This window comes from Mastigoproctus giganteus, chromosome 8 (genome assembly GCF_048544385.1).
Source record: "Mastigoproctus giganteus isolate SK-2022 chromosome 8, ASM4854438v1, whole genome shotgun sequence".
Lineage (NCBI taxonomy): Eukaryota > Metazoa > Arthropoda > Arachnida > Uropygi > Thelyphonidae > Mastigoproctus > Mastigoproctus giganteus.
The window spans coordinates 221595230-221620610 of NC_143582.1; the positions used below are offsets into that span (position 1 = coordinate 221595230).

Consider the following 25381-nt stretch of genomic DNA (forward strand, 5'->3'; position numbering starts at 1 on the left):
GGGAAAGATTCCTTTTGATTGGAGAAGTGCCAACATATCACCAATACATACAGGCAGTTCTAAGAGCAAACTACAGATTTTCCCTACATTGGTAGGGAAAATCTTAGGGGGCAATGATTCAAAGTGCAATCCAGGAACATTTAGATAGATATGGCATTCTGAATAATACACAACATGGTTTGGTTAAGGGAAAATCATGTTTAACTAACTTAGTTATTTTGACACAGTAACTCATGAACTGGATGTAGGGAACAATTTCAACATAATTTATTTGGATTTTAGCAAGGTATTTGACTTGGTCCCTCATGAGAGGTTACTGTATAAGCTGGAACATGTCGCGATTACTGGAAAAATTCTCAGATGGATTGCTGGGTGGCTGCAGGCAGAAGGCAGAGTGTCGTGATTAACGGATATTCTTCAAATAGGTGTAATGTCAGGAGTGTGGCCCCCAAGGATCAAGGAAGGTATGGTATATAAGGTATAAGGTATGTTTGTGTCAGACAGCACCTGGGATTTCTCCCATCTCCCCGTGTGTTCACTGTATTGAGGACAGTACACTGTCAAGCCAAACTTGAAATTGTGCAGGCCATGTCTGTGCAGTGTGATGCGTTGTGCCCATTGTTTGTCCGGCTTATTGGCCGCCAGGCCCCTAGTGGGCCCCGACGTTGCCCATACCTTGCCATGTGGAGGCTAGCCGGGTGTGTCCAGAATCACAACAAGTTGCTCTGGTAGGTCCTGCCACCTAGTTTCCTGGGATTTCAGTGACTAGGACCTAAAAAAAAATAGAAAAATTCCACATGTTTGACGTTAATTCTTAATGAGATTGCTGTTAGGAAATCGCTGGTTGGGGTTGAATGCTAGAGAGATGTGTTAAAAGGCCTAATAGGCCAGGCAAAATTTTGTTGTTATTAAATTTAGACGTGTGGGCTAGATGAAAGATAATAGTGGGAGGGAGGTAGGTGAGGCTGAAGACTGGAGGTAGAAGTAGAAGTAAAGGGTTAATAGAGGAGATGACCCCTGCTAGGCAGTGTGGCATGCCCATGCCACACCAGAGGGAAGTTTGTTTGGATGGCAGGTGGGGAGACGAAGGAAAGTTACCTCCCCCTGCCATGGATAGAGTATACAGGTAGAGTGGGGGAGAGGCTGAAGACTGGGGGATGAAAGGCAGAAGTATGGGGATTATAGAGAAGGCAACCCCCAGGTGGTCAGTGAGGCAGGCTCATGCCTCACTAGGCAAAGAGATGGGTCGGCAGGGAAGGGAGGAAACAGAGCATCTGTCTCCTCTCCCTCCTGCCTGTGATAGGGAATTAAAGATGAATAGGGTTAGGGTACCTACCCCATTCAGATCGCCATATAGCATTTGGCAGCAGAACTGCTGGTGGTCCTAGACTATTCCCAGCAGAGATCAGACCAGAGTGGGATCATTCATGGGATGGTTCCCATCCGTTCTGCAGTCTTTACAGTCAAAAGGTCCAGGTTCGCTTGTTGGCATTTTGTGGGGGTCTTTCTTGTGTCATTTCCCATCCATGTGGTATTTGCGTCACTTCTGTTTATAGAGTCATTTCTCATTGATTTGACTTTAGATCCACTTCAGGATTTTGTGCCTTGATCATCGGAGGCCATTCAGACCAGAGTGGGATCATTCATGGGATGGTTCCCATCCGTTCTGCAGTCTTTACAGTCAAAAGGTCCAGGTTCGCTTGTTGGCATTTTGTGGGGGTCTTCCTTGTGTCATTTCCCATCCATGTAGTATTTGCGTCACTTTTGTTTATAGAGTCATTTCTCATTGATTCGACTTTAGATCCACTTCAGGGTTTTGTGCCTTGATCATCGGAGGCCATTGGGTTCCAGGCATCTTCTGTGGGACGATTGCCTTCCAAGTTTGTTCAGTTCCTTATTGTGTCAGTGGTTGGTTGCGGTTCGCTGCAATCAGAGCTCTCCATCTTGTGAACAAAGTCAGTGCATAGTTGGAGAAAGCCTAATATTCCTCCCTTGTGTCCAAGATGTGGTGCTCCTGTCCATATGGTAGATACTGTATTTTGGTGATGAATGCACTGCGGAGGTCGTCATAGAGCTGGCAATCATGCATCAGGTGCTACCAACTCTCCAGCCCCCCACAGGTGCACGTGGGATCTTCCTGTATTTCGAGTAGGGATAGTTTTGCATTCAAAGCTCCATGTCCTGTCAGAAGGTATGTTACTTATAGGCCCAGGGAGAACCAGGGTGGGGAGTTTGTAAAAACCCAGCCAGTGTTGGGCAGAAACTTTCTGGTGATTCTGCCTTTTTTGCGAGGTGGTCCATCTATCCTACCACACCTGCAGCAGGTGAGCATGCAGCTTTTTCTTCTCCATAGTCTTGCTATTGGTGATGTTGGTGGTGAATCCCAAACATGTCTGTGGGATACCCTTCTCCAAGTGGTGCGTAAGGCCCCATTGAATGATCCCTAAGTCCAGTGGAAGGATGCCAGCAAGGACTTGCAGGGCATTCATGCACACTGTGCTGCAAGCTCGAGTAATGGTCAGAAGGATTGATCGGTGAATCGAGTCAATGATTCGTTTATTGACAACAGTTGTGGCTTTGTGATACCACATGCCAGATGCATACGTGACTATTGGGGTGAAGATGGTTTTATAGAAAAGACGTAGCACCCATTTGTCTAGGGCCCCAGCCTCTGCGAGTGACTCTGGCAACCAGTGCGGTGTACCGTCTGACTTTTTTGCGCAAGTATTTCAGGTGGTTCTGAAATGATAGGTTCAGGTCTAGGATCATGCCTAGATACTTTAGCTGCTTTGAGAATTCGATTGTTTTCTGGTCAATCTTGATTTGTGGAGGCTGCCTGAGGTTGAGGCATCCCTTGAGTAGGATGGAGTTTGTCTTTGCAGGGGATATTCTAAGTTGATTTTGCTTTGCCCATTCCTGAAGGGTGGCCAGAGCCTGGTTTGCCAATGTTTCCAGTTGTACCTTTGAGTCCGCTGACACTGTTAGTATGAGGTGGTCAGCAAAGGCCTGTGATTTTACCTTGTCAAGGTCTATGGCTAGGAAGGAGTTCATTACTACGTTCCACAGTAGTGGTCCAAGGACTGAACCCTGTGGGCAGCCACGAAATGTATTCTTGGAGAGGGTCCCATAGGGAGCAACAATCCTGATAGATCTGTTTGTGAGGTAGCTCTTGACGCTGTAGAGGTTGCCTGGGATCCCAGCAACCTGAAACCTCACCAAGACACTTGGCCACCAAAGTGAGTTGAACACTCCAGCAAAGTCCACGGCAATCATGAGGAAATACTTCTTGGTGCATCTTCTTACTTGTTCTTGTAGGTGCATTAAGACATCCATGGCTAAGCAACCCCACCTGAAACCAAATTGGTTGGGTGAGGCCAGGCCAGCCCTGTCATAATATTGCTGTATTCATCCATAGAGGAGGCGTTCGAGTAGTTTACTTGCAACTGTGAGAAGTGTGATCAGTCTGTATGAGTCCGGGAGGTATGGTGGTTTGGTCAGATTTTTCAGAATTAGTTTGACGTTTGCTTTCGTCCATGAGGTTGGGAAGGTGCCAGAGTGAAGACAGAGGTTGAAGAGGTTGAGCAACAGGTTCGGGGCACACTCTACTGTCTTTTTGATGATTTCTGGCTCCAAAAGGTCTGGTCCAGAACATTTATTTCCCCCTAATGAGGGTGGCAGTACTGTTGAGCTCCTCCATGGTGAAGTGAGATTCTGTCATTACTGTTTGATAGCTTTAATTTTCTAAGCAGAGTTGGATCTGCTCCATTGTCAGTGGTTGTATAGCCAGGAGGAAGACTGTCCAGAAAATTGGAAATGGTCTGATCCCAGGTTGTGGACATGCCTCCTTGGGGCAATATGGTGGTGGTGGCGGCAATGACTTCCCCTTGGGGAAGTTTATTCAAGGTATGGTATAGTACAGTTGTTTTCAACCAGGGTGCCTCAACAACATTCCAGGGGTGCCACATAATTTGGGTTTAAGTTACTTAAACTTATTATTATTTTTTTAAATTTATATGTTTATTGGTCCTTGAGGTTGTCTCAGACATTCTCTCAGATATGCCAGACAAGCTGTTCTTGCTACCTGGGAGTCTAAAACGCTGATGGAACTGATATTCGGGTGACACTCAAGTCAAGTGGACCCAATTTCAGCGAAGTCCGGACGGTCTATGACAGCCAAATCCTCTGCTTGCACCTTCACGATGGTGGGACTGTTAGTAATCCTGGGTATAACCTTCATGCACAAGTACATGGTGGGTGACCACCCAGGTGTGAACCAACGTAAGCAGGGGTCGAGGTGTGGCGCCCACACCACATGGAGGAACGCCGCCCCTCTATGTTACCAGGCAGTACTAGGTGGTAGATGACTCATCAACCGGTGAAATACCACCACTTTGCTTATTGGAGGCTTGAAGTGGTGGAACCCATGTTTAGTCTCTAGAGCTAAGTTCCGGCCAACCCTTCCCTATCTCTTCCATCATGCAGTATGATTGATGATTTTTGAGGTTATGATGAATGTCGTGGCGAGATCCAATATTCCTTACATTTCGAGGGTACAGCTCTAAAATGGTGTTCGCAGGCCGGCCGCTAGATAGTACACTGGACCAAACCTATTGGTAACTCTCTAGGAGGCTTCCGGATCAGCTAGTGTATAATCTTGCTACCTCTACTCTGCCAGATAGTGACTGGAGGGAGTCCGAGTAGTGTGTATGCGGGGAGCATTGTCGAGGCCACATTATGTCAAGGATCTGGGTATATTCTTACCACATGTACGCCATATCCAAAAATTTCATTACTTCATACAGCATGTCCCACTCACTTTTTCTTACTATTGAATATACCATGAATTGTCAAAATAATAGAGCAAGCTTATCTGCGAAAAGATCTAAACCTCCCAAGGACTTCCTAATTCATTTCACAAATATACGTGGTCTCAATTCCAATCTCAACGATGTCCATTTCCACTTGCAGTCTTCCAAACCCCATGTACTTTTTCTGACTGAATCTCAGTTATCAGTTGATTCAACTACTGCTCATCTCAGATGTCCAAATTATTTTCTGTATGATTCCTTTCGCCTCAAAGGTGGTACTTGTGCATATGTCCGTTCTGATATTCCCTGTCAGAGACTTAGCAATTTGGAATCTCCTCTCTTTGATCTTCTCTGGCTTAAAATCTCTCTACCTCATTGTGTAAAATTCATCTGTTGTCTCTACCGTTCTCCCAACTCCACTAATCACTTGGAGCTCTTTGACTTCCTCTCTTTTCAACTTGACTTTCTCCAGTCCAACTTTCCTAACAGTGAGGTAATTTTCCTTGGTGATTTTAACGTTCACAACTCCAGCTGGCTTCCGTTTTCTAGTCACACCGACCCAGCAGGTCGAGATGCTGAGGCTTTTGCAATTACTAATGACCTAGCACAGATTGTTCATTTACCTACAAGAATACCGGACAATCCTAATCATACAGCCAATACGCTTGATCTTTTTCTCACAAACAACCCTTCTAAGTACAAGGTTGAAGTGAGAGGTCCTTTAGGCACTTCAGATCACAACTTGGTGATTGTCTCTTCTCCAATGGAACCTTTATCTCATGCCTATTCCCAACCTCATATTGTTTGGCATTACAAGAATGCAAAATGGGATGACCTGCGAGACTTCTTTTCTTCTTTTCCTTGGTCTGATTACTGTTTCAAAACTTCTGATGTCAACATTTGCTCAGATCGTGTCAGTGAAATTATTCTTGCAGGAATGGAATCCTTTATCCCACACTCCAATTTAAAATCTCGTCCTTTATCTAAACCTTGGTTTTCCAATAAATGTGCTAAGGCTGTCCAAGAGAAGAATGTTGCATATCGTAATTGGCTTCTTGCTAATTCTTCAGTTTCATTTTCTGCCTACACCAAAGCTCGCAACAATTGTAAAGCAGTTATTAATCAGTCCAAACTAGAGTTTGAACAGGCTAAGAGTAGAAAACTTGCTTCTTGCCCTAATGGCAGCCGAGCATTCTGGTCTCTTGCCAAAGCTATTGGCCGCAACTTTTGCCCATCTCTGCTCCCACCTCTGTCCAAACCAGATGGTTCTGTTGTCACTTCAGCCAAGGATAAAGCTGACCTGCTAGCATTCCATTTTTCTTCCAGCTCATGTATTAATGATCTTGGTAAAACACCTCCCACCATTCCTAACACCTCCATTCAATGCCTCCTGTGGTCTTCCGTCAAAAGGATATCAGAAGGATTTTGATGAATCTTAATGCTAAGAAAGCTCCAGGTCCTGATGGTATTTCTCCACTTGTTCTCAAAACCTGTGCTCCTGAACTTACTCCTATTCTTTGCCGCCTTTTTTCACTTTCTTATTCCAAAGGTGTTTTTCCTTCTGCTTGGAAATTTGCTCATATCCAGCCAGTTCCTAAAAAGGGTGACAAATCCCTCCCATCCAATTATCGTCCCATTGCAATTACTTCTACTCTTTCTAAAGTAATGGAGAAATCAATTAACCGCCAACTCTTAAACTACCTAGAAACCTTCCATCTGATCAACGATCGCCAGTGTGGATTCCGTCGGTGTCGATCCACTGGTGATATTCTGGCTTATGTTACCCATTTATGGACTAATTCAATGGAAAGGTTCGGTGAAACACAAGTAGTTGCTCTTGACATCTCAAAGGCTTTTGATCGTGTTTGGCATAAAGGTCTTCTATACAAGCTTCCATCTTATGGTTTGCCAACTGTTTTTAGTAATTGGTTATCCAGTTTTCTCTCTGATCGTTCACTGAGGGTGATGGTAGATGGCTCTCTGTCTTCTAACTTCTCCACTAATGCTGGCATCCCCCAAGGTTCAGTTCTTTCCCCCACTCTTTTCCTCTTGTATATCAATGACCTTCTTCCATTGACTGGAAATCCTATCCATAGTTTTGCCGATGATAGCACATTGCATTCAACTTTCCATTTTGAGAAACCTTGTCCAGCTCAATCAGCTTCAAGTTCTCGAAAATCTGCTGCCAATTCCTTAAATGCTGATCTTCAGGTAATTCTCCAGTGGGGCAAAGACAACTTAGTTGATTTCAACCCTTCTAAAACTCAATCTTGTCATATCTCGCAAAAAGGATTCTTCTGCTCCTATGCTTATCTTTAGTGACACTCCGATTTCTAGGCAAAATGATATATCTCTTTTGGGGATTACCCTGACTTCTAATCTCTCTTGGCACAAGCACATTACAAATATTGCTTCCTCTGCATCTAAAAAACTTGGTTTTCTCTTTCGCTCTCGGCGTTACTTTTCTTCCAAACAGCTGCTCACTCTGTATAAATCGCAAATCCGCCCTGCCATGGAATATTGTTCCCACATCTGGGGTGGTGCCCCCAAAACCTCTCTCAGGCTTCTTGATTCCATTCAGAAGAGGGCAGTTAGGTTAATTAATGATTCATCTCTAACAGAGTCTCTCCACTCGCTTTCTCATAGACGCACTGTTTCTGCTGCATGCCTCTTCTACAGATACTTCCGTGGGCACTGTTCTTCTGAATTGGCTTCTATAATTCCTGTTCTCTCTTTCAAAACAGTCCGAACACGTGCTGCCACCAGCCAACATCCATTTACTGTCCAACTTCAAACCCACAGAACCAACTTTTCATCTTCCTCATTTATTCATTCAACTGCCGTTTTCTGGAACAACCTTCCTTCATACGTATTTCCTGAAAATTACAATCTACAGAAGTTCAAGTCCAATATCAACAAATATCTTCTTTCGTCTTCTCAACCTCCAACCCAAGCACGGTACTAAGTACTATAGGTTCTAATACCTCTCGTGTTTGGGGTTCTCATAAAAAAAAAAAAAAAAAAAATTTCATTATAAAAAGGTGTACAGTACCTTTTTAATTTTGTGGTGATCTATAATTGATGTTTACTTAGTACCTCTATATATAGAGAATAAAATTATTATATACTGTATATATATAATTTGTATTATGAAATGTAATTTTATAATTATATTATTGTAATAACTATAATATGATATATATATATACAGTGCTTTTTTTGTAAAAAAATAGGTGCCGGTACTCATTCTTTGCTATCAAGAAAAATTCCGTGCCGGCACGGGTGACACGGCTGGCACGCAGTGTGTGTCAGCCATGCTTCCGTCTGTTAAGGATCACGTGACACTGGGCGGAGAGGCGCCTCCGTAGCCAGGTGGGAAGGAGCAGCAGTGCGTAGCACACGCTTCTTGATTAGACCGGGGTTCGAGCCCGTCACCACCAAATACGGAGGATGCGGAAAGGTTAAGGAATGACCACCGCATATCCTGGAGCAATATGGCCTTAGTTGCTAATGCTCCTAAAACCAAAACAACAACAACAACTGGGCGGAGTCAGCACCCGTCAATCACGGCCGTATCGCTAGCAGTTGGTACGCTATATCCGATACTGAATCTCGACCATTAATTTTATTAACACACATTTTATTAAGCATAAATTTATTATACAAGTATATTAAAAATAAGTCAAAGGTGAGTCTTATTTAATAAATAAATAAGTAAAATGTAAAAATACGGTAAGTACCAAGTAAAAAAATAAGTAAAAATAATTTCATAATGAAGTTTTGGTCGAGATTCAGAAACAGGTGCCCCTTCCAGACTGCTAGCGATACAGCCGTGATTGACGGGTGCTGACTCTGCCCATTGTCACGTGATCTCCTTAATAGATGGAAGCAGCTAGCATGGCTGACACCGACTGCGTGCCAGGCATGTCACCCCTGCTGGCACGCTGTAAAAAAGGTGCCGGTACGCCATACCGTTGCGTACTCTCACAAAAAAAGCCCTGTATATATATATATATATATATATTTAATATTATATATATATATATAGAGAGAGAGAGAATCGGATCTAACAGGCAGAAAATTGAGTAGGGGTGCCGCAAAATAAAATAATTGACTTAGGGGTGCCGTTATTAAAAAAAGGTTGAAAACAACTGGTATAGTGTATAGTGTATTCATGTCTAACAGCACCAGGGGTGTCCTCCATCTCCGTGTTTCTTTCATTGTGGGTGTGACAGTTCACTGTAAAGGCCAGAGATTTAAAAGTGTATGAATTTTGTAAGTGTAGTGTTGTGTATCATTCTGGCCATTTAGCCGCTAAACCCCTGCTGGGGCCCAATGTTGTCCACACTATGCCTCGTGGAGGCAGACCAAGTACACTAGTATTTAGATATTTACTCTGGTAGGTTCGGCCACCTAATTTCCTGAGATTTCAGTGGCTTGGACCTAAAAAAAATAAAAAATAAATTAATTAATTAAAAAAAAAAAAATTCTCGCTCGGTGGGGGTTACGAAAATTGAGTAGAAATGCCATATGAGTTTAGTGTGAATGCAATTAAATTTAGACGTTATTAAATTTTTCAAGTTATGTGGGGTATATGCTAGTGTATTAGGTAGAGTGGGGGAGGAGACAGAAAGCTAAGGGAAAATACAGAAATATGGGAATGATAGAGAAGGTGACCCCAGATAATCAGTGGGGCAAGCCCATGCCCCACCAGGTGAAGAGAGGAGTGGAAAGGAGGGCAAAGGATGGAAAAGACCGTCCCCTCCCCTTTCCCTGCCAGGGGAGAGGAGAAAATATAGGACCATGCAAGGGAGCATGGTTGGAGAGCCAAAATGGCAAGCAGCAAGCTGCTGTTGGTCTTCAGTGGTATTGGTGTTCCCATTTGGGATATCACTCATGGGACCAGGTCCCGTCCAGTTTAGTCAAGTCAGTGAAGGTCTGTGTTGATAAATGTCAAGTCCGGGATCCATATCAAATGCAGTGATCAGGTTCCTTCAGGATTTCAGGAGCGAGTGTGGGGGGGGAACACTGTCTTTTACTTATTCTTTGCACCTTTGTCACAGAGGGTTGCTGATTGTTGTCAGGGTTGCTGATCTATGGCCAGTTCTGGTGGAATTTGCTGGTTCCAGTTACTGTCCAGTCCCTTGCTCGGTTCGTGCCTTGAACTGATAAACATTTTAAATATTTCTCCATGTTCTTTCATTTTTGTAAACCTTTCAGTTAAGGAGAAAATTGTTATTTGAAAGAAAAATTAATTTTGAAATTTTGTTGCAGATCATGAATAGCTTCATCTCTACTTTCATAATCAAAATGACATTTTTCAATCTTTTTCTTACAGTGCTTACTTACTTACTTCTGAAAATGACGCTTCAATGCCAATTAGCCAATTATAGTAGCCATATTTTTTGGACATTTTTTTGAGCTGCTTCCTATGTTCTATTTTCTTTAAAAATTCCGTGATATTTTGTAGACATTCAAGAGCTTCATGTATATCAGAATCCTTTTTTTTTTTTTTTTTCTTTTTGGAGCATTTTACTTAACGGATTAATTTTATTTAAAATATCATGCCAAATTATAATCGAACAAAGAAATTTATAAGATGTTATTTTTAAGGCTATTGATTTAGCATGTTTCCTTGTATCCATATCTTTATTTTCATCTTCAGTGATTATACGAAAATCATAGCAAAATATTTAGCTTCTCTAGTAATTTCTAGTATTTTATCTGTAATATTTTGTGAAATTATTTCAATAATTTCATTTTGTATTTAATCACCCAAATAATGCACGATATTTTTCGATTCAGATTTTTGAATACGGCAAATGTTTTCTGCCATAACTGAATCAAATTTAGCAATTGTTTCACTAAGTTCTAAAAAGTTACCATTGTCATTTTCATATAAATCTTTTGAAGATCCCCTGAATGCTATGTATTGCCTTGCTAAAAATAGTATCATATATATTATTCTCACTGTACTACAGAACATGGGTATCTCCGTTGGGGGTGTGTCAGAAGAACGGAGTGATTGTCCGATCAAGTTCTGCGATTGGCTGATTATTGGGAACATGTAATTTATCTCATTTTGCATTTCTGATTGTTTGATTGGATGCAAATTCGGTTCTGATTTTAGTGGGAAATATGAAATTATCGTGCTGTTGTTCCATTTGCAAAAGGATGGATGTAAGGCTGTAATTGAATGGTGTACAAGTGTGAATTTTATAATTTCGTAATACAAGTGTTTTCGGTGTGGATGGTTGATGAAGTGTACCAGTGGGCGTGTGAGGACTGATGAGGTGAGTTTTTTTTTTTTATCTCTCAAGTTTGTTCATGACAATTTGGTGTTTTTTTACAGTAATTGTATCAGTTGTTAGTGTCAGGTCTCTTTATAAGTGGGGATGTGGGAGCAGCTTGGTCCAGACAAAACCCCCATAGGACAAAACCAACTTGGATGAAACCCCCCTCAATTAAATTGCAAAGTAGAACAAAATCTCCTTGGACAAATAATAACACGAAATGTTCTCAGAGAAGTGTTCTTTACATGTTCATTCTTAAAGAACTACAAATACTGTAATAAGAATAAAAATTATGGTGGATTGCTCACTATTACTACAAATAATGATAAAGGTTGAAATTGGGTTCATTTCATGTCCTGTTTTTAGCACTTTACAACTGCATTGCTGCACAGTTCCTCTTTTTTTCCTGAATGTTTGGACTGCAACCCAAGGACTGTTAGTGTTGCAAAAATCAAGTTATGCTCTTTTTTGCCCAGAGGGACAGTCTTTCCCACCCAGATTTCCTTTCTGCTATTGGAGCCAAAAGCAATACCACTGCTGACCCAATCACAGAAGAAAAGGTGACTAAAAATAAAATAAGAAAGAAAGAAAGATGGCTTTTCTTTCTTAATTAGTGAAAAATATGTGCTATATATAAATTTTACAGTTTTCTTTCTTAGTTAGTGGAAAATATATGTGTTATATATAAATTTTACAGTTATTATATATAAAAAAGAAACTTAGTACGTGTACTTTCATAGATTATACTGTTTATTTATACACAGAAAGCATTAGTTGATCAATGTAAAGATCCATTGTTGTCACTAAATACTTGGCAGCTGGATCTTGAAGAGTGGGAAAGAGTTTTGTCATTGGTAGTCAACCATATCTCCTGTCCCTGCCTATGATTTTAACACCCTAAAGTTCAGGTTGTTAATTGTAAATTTGTCTGAAATATTAAAAAAATTGTATATACTTCCAAAAAAACTTTGAATTTGCATTCTTGTAATAGTATGGGTCATTGTAATTAAACTATATAAAAAAGACTTTTTAAATTTTGTATTAAGATATATATTCTTTAGAGGTCAAGATAGTTATTTTTATTTTATTTTTTTATTTTTAAAACTTTCAGCTGGGTGTAATATATTTAGAACGAGGAAGAACAGATCGAGCATTGTTCTACTTTGATAAAGCTCTTCGAATGGATCCAGACCATGAGGTAAATTGAATGAATAGTTCATAAAAATGGTTTGTAATATACATCTGTCAATAAAAATATAATTAAAAGTTACACATGCTTTGAAAAAAAAAAAAAAAAAACATTATACACATCAAAAACCCTATTTTATTTATTTCCTTTTTAATTTACTAGGCAGTTTAACCATATACCAAGTTTGACCTTCTGGTCTAGTATTAATGCTAAAAATTACACACACTTGTAGCTTCAGTGGGATGTTCTGGTCATCTAATTCTGAGTGGAGATTTTATCTAATACAAAATTATATACACATATCAAAATATAATTATATCTGTGAAGTTGAAGTGCCTCCATAGCCAGGTGGGCAGGAGCAGCAGTGCATTGCACACGCTTCTTGATTACAACGGGGTTCGAGCCCGTGACCACCAAATATGGAGGATGCGGAAAGGTCAGGTAATGACCACCGTATATCTCCAGAGCAATATGTCCTTAATTGCTAATGTAAAAAACCAAGTTTTTTATATTAGCCTAAAAAACCAAGTAACAACATATCTGTGAAGTTGACTATTGCTTAGATCTAATGTAGTTGTCCATGGAAAATTAATGTGTAGGGAAAAAAACACTGGAAAAAGCCCTTACAAATTGTAGTCCCTATATTGGTATTTGTAACAGGTTTACTACCAAAAGCAAAATAAATACAATAAACAAAAGCACATGTTAATATCAACTGCCTGTCACAATTGGTGACAGGCAGTTTCAGACAACATTTACAGACAACTTGAAAATAATATTAATTTGCACCTGGACAGCCCTCTTTAACCTTGCCATATCTATCTTAAATGTTTTCCATTTGTATTTCATGCCATAATTTGTATATTTTAACCTTTTATTTTTTTGTCCACAGAGAAAATAAATTTTTTGTATGTGTGTTGGTCTGTAAAGATAGAATGTCTCCATGTATTTGTCTATTGTCCTTTCTACTGTCTTTGTAATTGATAGACATTGAAATGCTGAGAGCCAGGCATAGCCTGCCCTTCTGTTAACAATAATTTAGCAATGTTTGGAATTTAAGACATAAATCTCACTTGAGTTCAGACCTTCATCCTGTTTTGCAATCAAGTTCTTAGTCAGCTGCTTCTATAAAGAAAGGGATTTTTGAATTTTTCAAGCAGAGTGAAAAATTCAAAAAGAGCTGATGGGTCTATGATATGACAACCATTCGTTTGATGATCTTACAGTAGAGAAAGATCTGAAATGTGAGAGCAATTAATGAGGAATACGAAAAAAAATATTTCTTTGTTTTCATATTTGAATGGCTTGTATTATAATTTAATGTAGTGATATAATCACTCTCAAGAGGTAAGATATGTATCAGGGCTGGTTCAAGGTATGTGTGATGACACTACTAGGCAATAAGGACATCTGGCCATGCCAGACCCAGATGTCTGCGGTGGCTGCCACGGATGTCTAGGTCTAGCATGCATGAAGCATTAGACAAAATTGATGTAGATAATTATTGAATATGAAGTATTAGATGAAATGGAAGTAGATAATATAATAAGAATGTTTGCTACTGAAAAAACCAGAAAAATACAATTTTTGTAAAATTTGTTTTTTAATTAGTATTAGTATTAGTAATGGCCACATGGTGCACCAGCCAAAAAAATAATAATAATAAATAAAAATAATAAAATAAAATAAAAATAATAAAAACAAATTAATAATAATAAGAAGAAAATTTTACAAAATAATAAGAAGAAAATTTTACAAAAATAATAATAAGAAGAAAATTTTAAAAATAATAATAAAAAGAAGAAATTTAAAAATAATAATAAAAAGAAGAAATTAAAAAAAAAAAATAATAATAATAATAATTAATAAGAGAAAAGGATATGGACAAGCTATGCATTTCCCTCCTCCCTTGTAGGTAACTTATTCCAGTAATTTATAACTCGCTGGTTAAAATAAAACTATTCCCCCTGTAACTTGAAATTATGGCCCCTATTCTAGAATCATTTATAACTGTGAAAATTTCAACCTTATTCATTTTGCTTATGCCTCTCAGAGACTTAAACACCTCAATCAAGTCTCCTCTAAGGTGCCTAGTTTCCAAGCTCTGTAACCCACATATGGATGCCCTTTTTCCAATCTCACCAGACGAGTTACTCGTGTTTGGACCCTTTGAAGAAGCACAATGTCTTTCTTTAAGTGCGATCTCCATGCTTGAACACAGTATTCCAAGCGTTGTCTAACAATAGCCTTATATAATGGAATTATGACGTCCTTATCTCTACTTTCAATTGTTCGATAAATCATCGAAAGGACACCATGGGCCCTCCTTGCAACCAGTCTACAATGCTCAGAGAACTTCATATCTGAGTATTTTTCTTATCATTAGTAATACATATATTATAATATTTATATGTTTCAAGTAATTTAAGTAACATTTTCAAGTAATTTAATAAATAATTTAAGTATTGCATTAACAATTAATAGTAAAAATGTAATTTTCATGTTCTTACTCACACATAAATGTGAGGTATGCAAAATTTTTGTTGGAGAATTGGAGGTTGGGGACATTGATTTTATTTGCATACAGGTGCCAAGTATCATAGATTGGTCCTGATTTGTATCATGAGGAGTACTGCAGTGTGTCAGATCTGTCCTAAGTAGATAGGAGTGAGTTCATCCAATTTATAGTATAGCAAGAACTTCTTGCTGTGCATTTAATCATATACTGGATTTGATATACAAGGTTGGAGGCCCTGCTTGATTTAAAAGTGTTTGTTATAGATTTGATTCTGCCATATCTGTTTACAGAATGGAAATATATATGGCAGAATAGCGAGCCTTTGGCTTGAATAACATGCTTCTAATAAAAAATTAACCCAGGAGCTCACATCTGGTGAGTATGGGCTTGGCACACCCAGGGTCCTGAGCTGGATATCATCATTCTTCTGTTTCTTGGTGATTCCCTTCTACTTTTGACTCTCTCTCTCTCTCTCTCTCTCTCTCACAGTGTTATTTGGGGAATATTTTTTTTTTTTGGCTGGTGCAGCATAAGCCTTAGGCTTCCTTGCACCATGTAACTAATAATAATAATAATAATATTTGATATTTTCAAGGTTGTATTTTGCTAACTGGAATATCATATCAGTAACTCCGCTGCAGTACTTCCATCCAACATATATTTGAAAGAAACGTTGACTACAAACTAGAATCAAGTAAAGGGGCTTGCAATGAAAGTATTTCTGCATCACACAGAAAAATGGCTGAATATTTTTCATTACCTTAGATATATCATACACTGAAAACTGTTAGTCTATATAGTCTATATATATTTGAACTTTTAGTCTATATAGGTGATTTATATTTTCATTTAACATTTTACTTTTTTTTTTTTTTTTTTAACAGCAATCCTTGGTCAATTTTGCCATTCTTTCTCAGGAAACTGGAAATGCTGGATTAAGAAAATTAGCATACCAAAGGTAAGATATTTTGTAAAAAATAACTTCCTTACTAACAGAAATCATCTTTATGCAAGACTAACAGCAAATATTACTTCTTAGTTTTACATAAGAAGAATGCCACAGTAATTTATAAAAGAAATTTTAGAGGACTGGCTACAAAAATACCAAAAACATTTTTTAAAGAGAAAGTTAATGTGTGAATATTGGATTTTTTTTATATTACTTAGGTATATATATATATATATATACATATATTAACATAATGAAGTAGTTAAAAAATAAAAAATGGTACAAAATATAATACGAAAATTAATGGGTCAACACTGAACCTCCTGTCTTGGCCGAAGTAGGAACTAAAATGGTGTATTAAGGCTGGGCTCCTCAACCACCAGGCTACCCCTTACTGGCAAGTCCACAGGTTGCAGCACATGGCAAACATGTCAGATTCTAGTGATGGCGATCTAGAACCAATAACTTGAACTGAGAGAGAAACAGTTAGAATTCTCGGCAGAGACATCCACAGTCCAGCTTCCCTACTACAGATTTCATTGGACTGCTTCATATTGTCTGTTAGTTATTCTGCCTCCCTCTCCCCTCCTCACATTCTTGGTTTTCTCTTATGCCATTAGTGAAAGTTTTCAAGGGAAGGTGTGGACATTGGATCCAGTGATGCTAATTTCTAAATCCAGCAGGGTCACTGGGAAGTCCCCTCACCAGGCACAGGTGCCCACATTAAGGTGATTCAGATTGGAAGTCATCTTTTTAGCCATACAAGGGACAAATAACCATATCTTGACATGCTGCTTGCGAGTGTCCATATTTCTGGCATTTGAAACATCTAAATAGATTTGGGATTTATGGACACATCTTACAAAAAAGGTGGCCAGCTATAATTACAGGGCAATTTGGAATGCCGAAGGTAAGAATAATGTTTCTTGTGGGAGGTAAGAGCACCATCCTGTTTGGTCATTATTCTTTTGGCATTAATGACATGTTTTGCTTTAATTTCTTCAGTAATTTCTTTTTTGGGAATATTAGGGACATCTCATTTTGAAATGACCCCTTCAGAAATGTTTCAAGTTCTGTGTGGGGTTGCAGAAATGGAAAGGCTTCCAAAGGTTGTTTGCTTCAGAAGCTGCCTCAAATGAATGAGATGAAATGTTTCCACAAGGAATCTCCTGAAGTCATTTGATTATTTTAGTCAAAAAAATAGTCTAACTATTTTATAAAAGTTGTTTGACTATTTTATAAAATGACAATTAATTGGTATTTTATAAATTTATGTTATTTGGTATTTTATTAATTGGCTTTCTCTGAATTATTTTAGAAGTGTTTCTTCTGCAATACCCTTTACCCCCCACCTCCCCCTTTTACTTCATTATGTAGTGTTTTATTTTTATTTTTCACTCTACTGGTTTGCTATGCCACTGGCACTTGTTTCATTTACTTTTATTTTCATTTTAATTATATATATATATATATAGAGACAGAGAGAGAAAGAGAGAGAGAGAGAAAATTTTGTCAGTTTAAGGACTTTCAAAACACCTTAAAAAATTTATGTACAAAAGGTATGTACTTATAATCACTGTTGATGTTAAAATCATTGCTATCACTTGCCATTTAGAGCCCGATATAAGAGTGGTTGAAAGAATCAGGAGAGTTATGAAACGAATTTGTTTGAAAGTTTCTACATTTCAATAATAATCAGTTTTCAGATTCTCTCAGTATAATATTACTTACCGCACTTCTTATCTTATGCATACATTTCAGACTAGATATGTTGCAGAAAAAAGGCCGAGCCAATGAACGAATTTTTTTCAATATGGGGATGATAGCTATGGAAGACAAGGATATTTACAGAGCAGAATTCTGCTTCAAAAAGGCAATAGAGGTGAGTGTAGCACAATATCTCCTATATGACACTGCTATCATGACATAGGAAAACAAATAACTAGTGGTATTTGCATTTAAAACCACAAGTTTGCAGAGGATCATTTTGATCCTATTCATTAGTGATTTATTAATTTTGTTGTTTTGGAGTTTATTAATGCAAGGGACACTTGGCCATATTACACTTATCAATGTATTCTACATTAAGTATATTTTTATAGGTCATAATTTTATATTAATCTTCATTTCTCGCACTCTAAATGGAACAAATCAATCATGTCTGTGAGAAACACTTTTTTAATTATAAAAAATAAATTTTTAGTTTTTTCAGTAAAGTGAAAACAGTGTTCTACTAATTATGATTTGCCAAACTCAATTACAAATTATCAAAAATAAATAAATTGGGAAACCAAGAATAGAATAATAATAATAAAGAATATTTTTTGTATTTCTTAGAATTTTCAAGGTCACATCTCCTGAACTGAAACACAACCAACTGCTGATGTAAGCATCTTTTAATATAAAATGTAATTGAATGCATTTGCAGAATTCTCCGAGATATGTTGTGTAAAGAGTTGTTGGCTATTTTCAAGGAGGCCGAAAATAGATTATTATTATTATTATTATTATTATTATTAGCAGCCATAAGGTGCAAGGAAGCCTGAGGCTTATGCTGCACCAGCCAAAAAAGAAAAAAAAAAAAAAAATTCCCATGTTACCCTGAGAGAGAGAGAGAGAGAGAGAGAGAGAGAGAGAGAGAGAGAGAGAGAGAGAGAGAGAGGTAGAAGGGAAGAAAGAGAAGAATGATGATGTCCAGCTCAGGACCCTGGGTTTGCCAAGCCCATACTCACCAGATGTGAGCCCCTAAGGCTATTAGTCTTTTATTTTGATAATCTGCACATTTTATAAGTATATTCTGGGAAGTAGGTGATCATAGGGTAAGCATTATGGAGGGTCATCTCCTGTTGGTAAGAAAAAGTACACTATGAGTATGACCAATGTGTACTCTAGTAATGATATCTCCTGCTTTAACTAAATGTTTAACCAAAACATCTTGCTCTAATGTTTTGGTTGAGTTGATATTTAATGGCACATTGGCAACCTTGCATTATTATTGCATCAGGTCCAAGAAGAATGTGAATTAAAATATTAGGCAGTAAACATTAATTAAAACAAGATGTGACAAGACAAAGAATAAATGTTTGTATTTGCAAATATTTTAAAATAACATAAAACTAATTTATATACATTGATACTGGTTTATAGTTTGTAAAAATTTTAAAATTTCATACACCTTGAAGCAGATTTTATCTGAAAACATTGTTTAAGGCTCAACGAAGGGGGTTTAAAGTGGTATTGGTTTAAAGTGGTCACTGAGGTCATATTTGGTGGGATATCATCAGAATATCCCCCTTGTTTTATGCTTTCTTTTATTTGCCGCTGTGTATTCTGCATTCCACTACAGTTTCAGAAAAATGGTAGGTGTTTTGGAATGAGAGATGTGCTGCTGCAGCATCGTTAATAGGCTCCAATTGACAGTGGTAATATTTAAACACAAAAAGGTATTTGCAGGCCTTACAGGTAGTGCAGTGAAGCTCCCCACGCCAGGTGGAAAAGGCCTGGGTTCATTTTTATAGGCTTTTTTCACAAAGTGACTGAGTTAGCAGTCTCAGTCAAGGTTTACGTAGATTTTCCTAAACTCGGGCTTTTTTTGTCCAACAAAAAAAATCATCCATAGAATACATGCAGTTTCTAGACACAATAGACACCTCATAGCCTTGGTTGTTTTGGTGCTTAACACACACACACACTGAAGGTGTTTGCAGGTGTTCCAGTCTGGTCGATCTTCCTGTGATATCCTGAGTAGGTGCCATCAGTAGCATTTGCAAGTAGGGACTAAAGGGACTGTAGCTCTCCTCATGGTCAAAATAATGTGCAATTTTTTACTGTTGCACAATGATTAAAGCTTAATCCCAAGCTTTAACCAAACACTATTTTAGACCCTCCATTTAACAGCTTTAGCTCTTTCTTTAAAAAATCCTGGGATCATGACTGCCTCTCATGGTCTCTCTCTCTCTCTCTCGCTCGCTCGCTTACTCGCACGCACGCACGCATGCACACACACAGAATTTGCAGAATTTGTGTTCTGTATGATTTCTCATCATGGAATCTTCCTATGCCCAGCATATTGAAGAACACTGCTAAGCTGGTTATCAAAAGGGACTGATCACTTATGTATCAGTTCCCTTCCGCTTTACTTCTAAATGAAAAGATGCACATGTTTTATGTCTGTTTATTGCCAACATTTGGTCTCACCATTATACAGCCATCTGGCTAGGAGAGTGTGCAGAGAAATATAACATTTTCTGTGACGACTATCTTACACAAGGTTAGAAATATGTACATAAATACTCCCAACTTATATAAAGTGGTTACATCAGGGCAGCTTTATTAGTAGACAGATGTAAGAAAATGCACAAATAGCATGAAAACCATAAATATGCACAAATAACACTTTACCTTATTTGTAAATAAAGATGCACAAATAAGGTAAAGTAAAAGGGGTTGATCATAAATAACACACACACAGAAAGAGAGAGAGAGAGAGTGATGAACTGTGAATATTTTAATAATGGGCTCACAGTTTTTCCAACTTTATAATGTGAAACATCCTTGGGGATTCCTGCTGAGTAAATCTGATTGGTCATGGAAGTGACATTATCCATGGCTTCTGCCAGAGGCACTTCCCACGTTCACGCTATTAGTCTCTGCCAAGCACTCACTAGTAGTGTGATTAGAGCGGTGATGCATTTTTCATGACCGATATTGCAAGTCAGCCTGATTTCATCATATCCCCCCTCCCCCTTTTACAATGATACCTGGATACGATAGTGTCTCGAGTTCTAACTTTTTAGAATTTTTGAATAGTATGATGTCACAATCATACTTCCTGAAGTAAGTATGATTGCAATAATACAGTCATATGACTGCAACAATACAAATATTTGTCAGCAATTTATTTTTTTGCCTTGCATTTTTGTAACATTCCATTGTTAGGAGCCCCTAACAGCTGCGTATGTTGTTTCAACTACAAGATCGGTACTTCAATCGACACTGTTTTCTAGAGACATTTAGATACGTTGCAATTGCAAGCATTAGCATTAGCATTAGCATTAGCAGAGGCATATGATGCAAGAAAGCAAGCTTATTCAGCATCAGCCAAAAAAAAAAAAAAAAAAAAAACACACACCACTCCCATTTCACCCCTCCGTTCGTTCGAAATACCTGTCCAGTTGAGCTTTAAATTTGTTTAGGCTATCAACTTCAACAACAAGTGATGGAAGTCGGTTCCACCAACCAACCACCCGCTGGCCAAAGGCAAATTTCCGCACATCTATCCGACATCCGTCCTTCCTCAATTTGAATTTATGCCCTCTGAGCTGATTATTCTGAGCAAGATGAAGAATCCCATTGGCATTGAGCATGCTCAAACCATTGAAAGCCTTATACACCTCTATTAGATCACCTCTCCGGTGCCTAGTCTCCAGATATACATCTTTTACTTTAGTTATCATAAATCCATTGTATCTTGTCTTTCAGAAATTATGAATTTGCAAATGTTCAATAAAATATTTACAATACAAAAACTCTTTTATTTCATAATCAATATACAAATCAAAATATCTAAAAGAAACGCAAAGGATTCACATAAAACAATCTACCGCACGTTCTCGGCATATGCGCCACTTTTTTATTCATATTTCTTTTTTTTTTAACAACTATGGAAATATAATGGATAAATTTTTTTTTTTTTTTTTCATGATAAAATTTTAATATTTCAAATAAAAAATAACGTGAAATATTTTCCATATCATAAATACCAAAAACTATCACAAAACATTCTACAATATAAAAACAAATATTACATAAAAAATGCACTCTTCTAGAAAAGGTACAAAAATCAGATTACATGAAAAAAATATTATACAAATATTCAAGAAAAATTTATTCTAAAAATTGCCATATAGAATTTACTTCTTTATTAATATTTGTTGTCGATCTTCTGCTTTGCTCAATAGCGATGATTACAGAGGAATGATTTGACGTATTGATCCAGATCAAATTGAAGCAATGGTTTTCCATTTAGATGTATGATCAACATAATCTGCAACATGTTTAATTGTCACAATATTATTCATTATGCCAAAAGCTTGCTCAGCTTCAGCACTGCTAACCGCAATGGTTTCAAAGATATTTCTGGCTTTCTTAATTGAAAAGTGAATCTCACTCGATTTTAAAGATAAACTATCTTCGACAAAATCTCTAAAATCATTCATTTTTATTTTGTATTTTATCAGAAAACTTAAATTTCTTATTCATTTTTCACCGTCTTACCACGGAGACAAAAGTTCTTTCACATTCCATGATTCCGGGTACCATATGTTTAAAATTTCTTTCAATTCCTCATCGTCAATAGTATCATTATTTTCTTTATTTAATTTAAAATTACTCTGTTGCATATTACTCTGTTAATAACTTGTCACAAGGTAATTTTTTTAAATGTGTTCTTACTTTCGATTTTGATTCCTTCACATTCTTTCAACTTCAACATGCTCTCAATTTTAGCTTCATAATTTCCTTCAGAATTTTTCAAATTAGCGATAGCATTGATAGTTAGAATAATTAATTTATCTGCTTTTACTATAGTGATGCTGTGACTTTGTAAAGTTCTGAATGGTAAGAGAGCTCCTGCAGGTTATCGATCATAAGTGTTAAATCTTTAAGAAATTCCAGATTAAAAAGTCAGTTTAATAATCTAGAATATTAAGCTTTCTGATTTAAAATGTTTGCACAAAGCGGGATGATTCCTCCAACCTCCAATTGCCATCTGCAAGCTATAAGCTGCCCATCATGGCCCGAACACACGCCCGATCTTTATAGTTTTGACATCAAGTTCTTTAGCAATAATCCGTAATTTGCGCTGGTTTTTTGGAGATTGGTTATATAATGCATACAGTTTTTTTTTTTAATTATTGCCTTTATGCCATTATATTTTGGAACATTTTATTCATATTGAAAGCCTCGACCCAGTTTCCAAATCTGCCAACATTTCATCTTCGGAAAGTTTCTTAGTTGCCTCATCTCCCCCTTTGACGTCGCTAGTTCTTTGAATATTGTGAAAAATATTGGAATTACTCGGATATTCAGCTACTGTGACCATATAAACATAGACAGGAGAAATTTACTGGAAAGCATGGATCACTCACTTCTCCGAAAAACATATGACTTCTTGTCGGAGTAAAGGGGAACCACAACACAGGTTGACCAGAGGCTATTATCCGTGACAGGGTTCTTCTTAATCCTCTGAATGGATATGGAAAGCATATTAACTAGTGCAACTTCTTGGAATGTGGCTCCATAGGTTTTACAGACACCACTAACGTTGTGGAACGGTAATCCCTTTCACCCTTAATTTGCGCTTTATAATTACCTAAATTGCCTAAAGGTCAGAGGTGAAAATGTGTACAAAGTTGTCTCTCTAATCCATTTGTTCTGCGGAAATTGTTTTAAATCAAATTACCAAGGGGCATTCAAAAAAATTTGTTATAAAGAAGTTCATTAAACAGACGTCTTACTGTAATTAACTCAAAAATGAAGCAATTTTAAAATACATAATTGGTTAATTGTGCCATTAAAATGCTGGGGATGGGGCCCCCGCTCGCCCCACCGTAGTTCTGGCTCTGGATATTCAATAATTGAATTCAGGATTTCATTTGTAAAATAAATGATCATTTCAACAATGAGCTTGCAAATTTTAAAAAAAAATAACAGTGGGCTCTCGCGAGCCCAGTATAGTTCACCACTGCGCTCGCGAGCATGCATGCATGCACACACACACACACACACACATGCACACATACAATATTTGTGTTCTGTATGATTTCTCATCATGGAATCTTCTTGGATCTATGCCCAGTATATTGAAGAACACTATTGTGTTTGAAGGGAATGTGTTTATATTGTCCAGGTTGCAAAGTAGATCAACAGATATGGGTCAATTTGATTTCCAGATAGAAAGCAGATAAGAAAGATCAATGGCAGAAAATGTATGAAAATGTATGTGGAATATTTAAAAGGAAATGTCATTAGAAAGGTCATTGTCAAGGAAAGTTTTTTTTAATTTGTAGATTCAATATTCCATATAAGAGTAGCTATCTCCCCATTGAGGAGGTGCCAATCAGCATTGAACTGGCTACATAGGGAAGTTGTAAAACTTTTTCATAAGTTAGTTAATAGTCATCTTTCAATAGTCTGGCTGACTTGGTGTTCCTGTAATTATTAATTGTTCTCATATATATCACAAGTTTATCATACAAGATAAACTTGTGTTCTATGAAGTTTATGAGATGCTAGCACTTTTGTGCACTTTATCATTAGTTGTCCCATTCTGTACAGATCCCCTTTTGGAGGTATTTAGTGTGGTATTGGGATAACCTGTATGAGGACTCTGCCAAATATCAAAAACATAGATTCTGAATGATTGTGACTGTAGTTTTGGTAACTTTGTGTCCAGATTGCAATCATCTCACTATTTTGAGTGGATCCTGCATTTTCTAAGCATTTTGAATGAATTAGGGAGAATACTCATAGATTGAGCTGCCTTATGTCTTTACATTGTTTTCATACTGAGATGTGCCTTAATCAATTTGGTCAAATTCAAAGTATAAAAAGTCCCTACACTCAAATGAAGAGTAATTTTCATGATCTTTGTTTTCATCCTTTGCCCTGGGAGTTGGTTCTGTTGCCCAGGTTTCCAGTCCCACCACTTGGAAACAGAAGTTAATGTCCAGATAGCAATTAAAAAGAAAGGTGGGTTTTCCTTTTTGGACTTTTACTTACTGCTTTGAAAGTAAAGAGCAGCTTAAATGCAAGTAACTGGATCTCATAACAAGAAGTCTACTTATTGTACAAAACACTCTGTATAAGTCACTAAGAATCACTTAATTGCATAAATTTCTTGGCACCTGGGATGTTACTGCAGTGATTAGTAACATAGTGCTGCAGGCTTATTCTTTGTAATGAGCCATTGCAGAGTTCATTTGTTAATGCCGAGGATAATGCTACAAGTGGGAACTAGAATACTATCCTGTGTGATGTGAATACTTTTATTTTGGTAACTCGCTAATCTTAATTCTTGTCAGATTTTCTCTTCTGAGATATTCATGAGTCCTATTCTGAGATTATGCCCTTAGAGTTTGTAGGATAGTGTCCATTTCCAACATTTGAAGAACTATTCTGCTTGATCAGTTATATGAGCAACATTATCTACATTAATATTTAGAATTTGTATGATTTATTTAAGAGATGTACTGAAAAAAAAAGAATATTGAAGGTGCCAGTGTTTTTTTTTTTTTTTTTTAGTTTGCTGGCAGCAGAAAACTAAAAATTCAGCTGCTGTATTTTCTACATGTTCATTGTGTAGAATAAGTTCACTATATGTTCAGAATAATATAAAAAAATATATATTTTTTAATTCAAACTTTAATGTGCGTATTTTACTTATTAGCTAAAACAAGATTTCAAAAGTGCACTTTTCAACCTTGCTTTGTTACTTACTGATACAAGGCGATCTCTGGAGGCCATTCCCTTACTTCATAGGCTTCTAATGGTAAGTTTGTTAATGACAAAGTAAAACAAAGCTTACAAATATTTTATTTTAATATACCTGATATACCATTTTTT

General features: G+C 37.3%; 1 protein-coding gene across 1 annotated transcript in view; it reads left to right on the plus strand.

Annotated features, from left to right (window-relative positions):
* Window positions 1–25381, plus strand: part of LOC150082346 (protein O-mannosyl-transferase TMTC3-like) — a 257040-nt gene that overhangs the window by 220040 nt on the left and 11619 nt on the right. The window contains exons 16-19 of the mRNA XM_090380488.1: window positions 12213–12299; window positions 15693–15766; window positions 17519–17639; window positions 25206–25307. Coding sequence (XP_090236614.1) covers window positions 12213–12299; window positions 15693–15766; window positions 17519–17639; window positions 25206–25307 — 384 coding nt within the window. The remainder of the gene's footprint in view (window positions 1–12212; window positions 12300–15692; window positions 15767–17518; window positions 17640–25205; window positions 25308–25381) is intronic.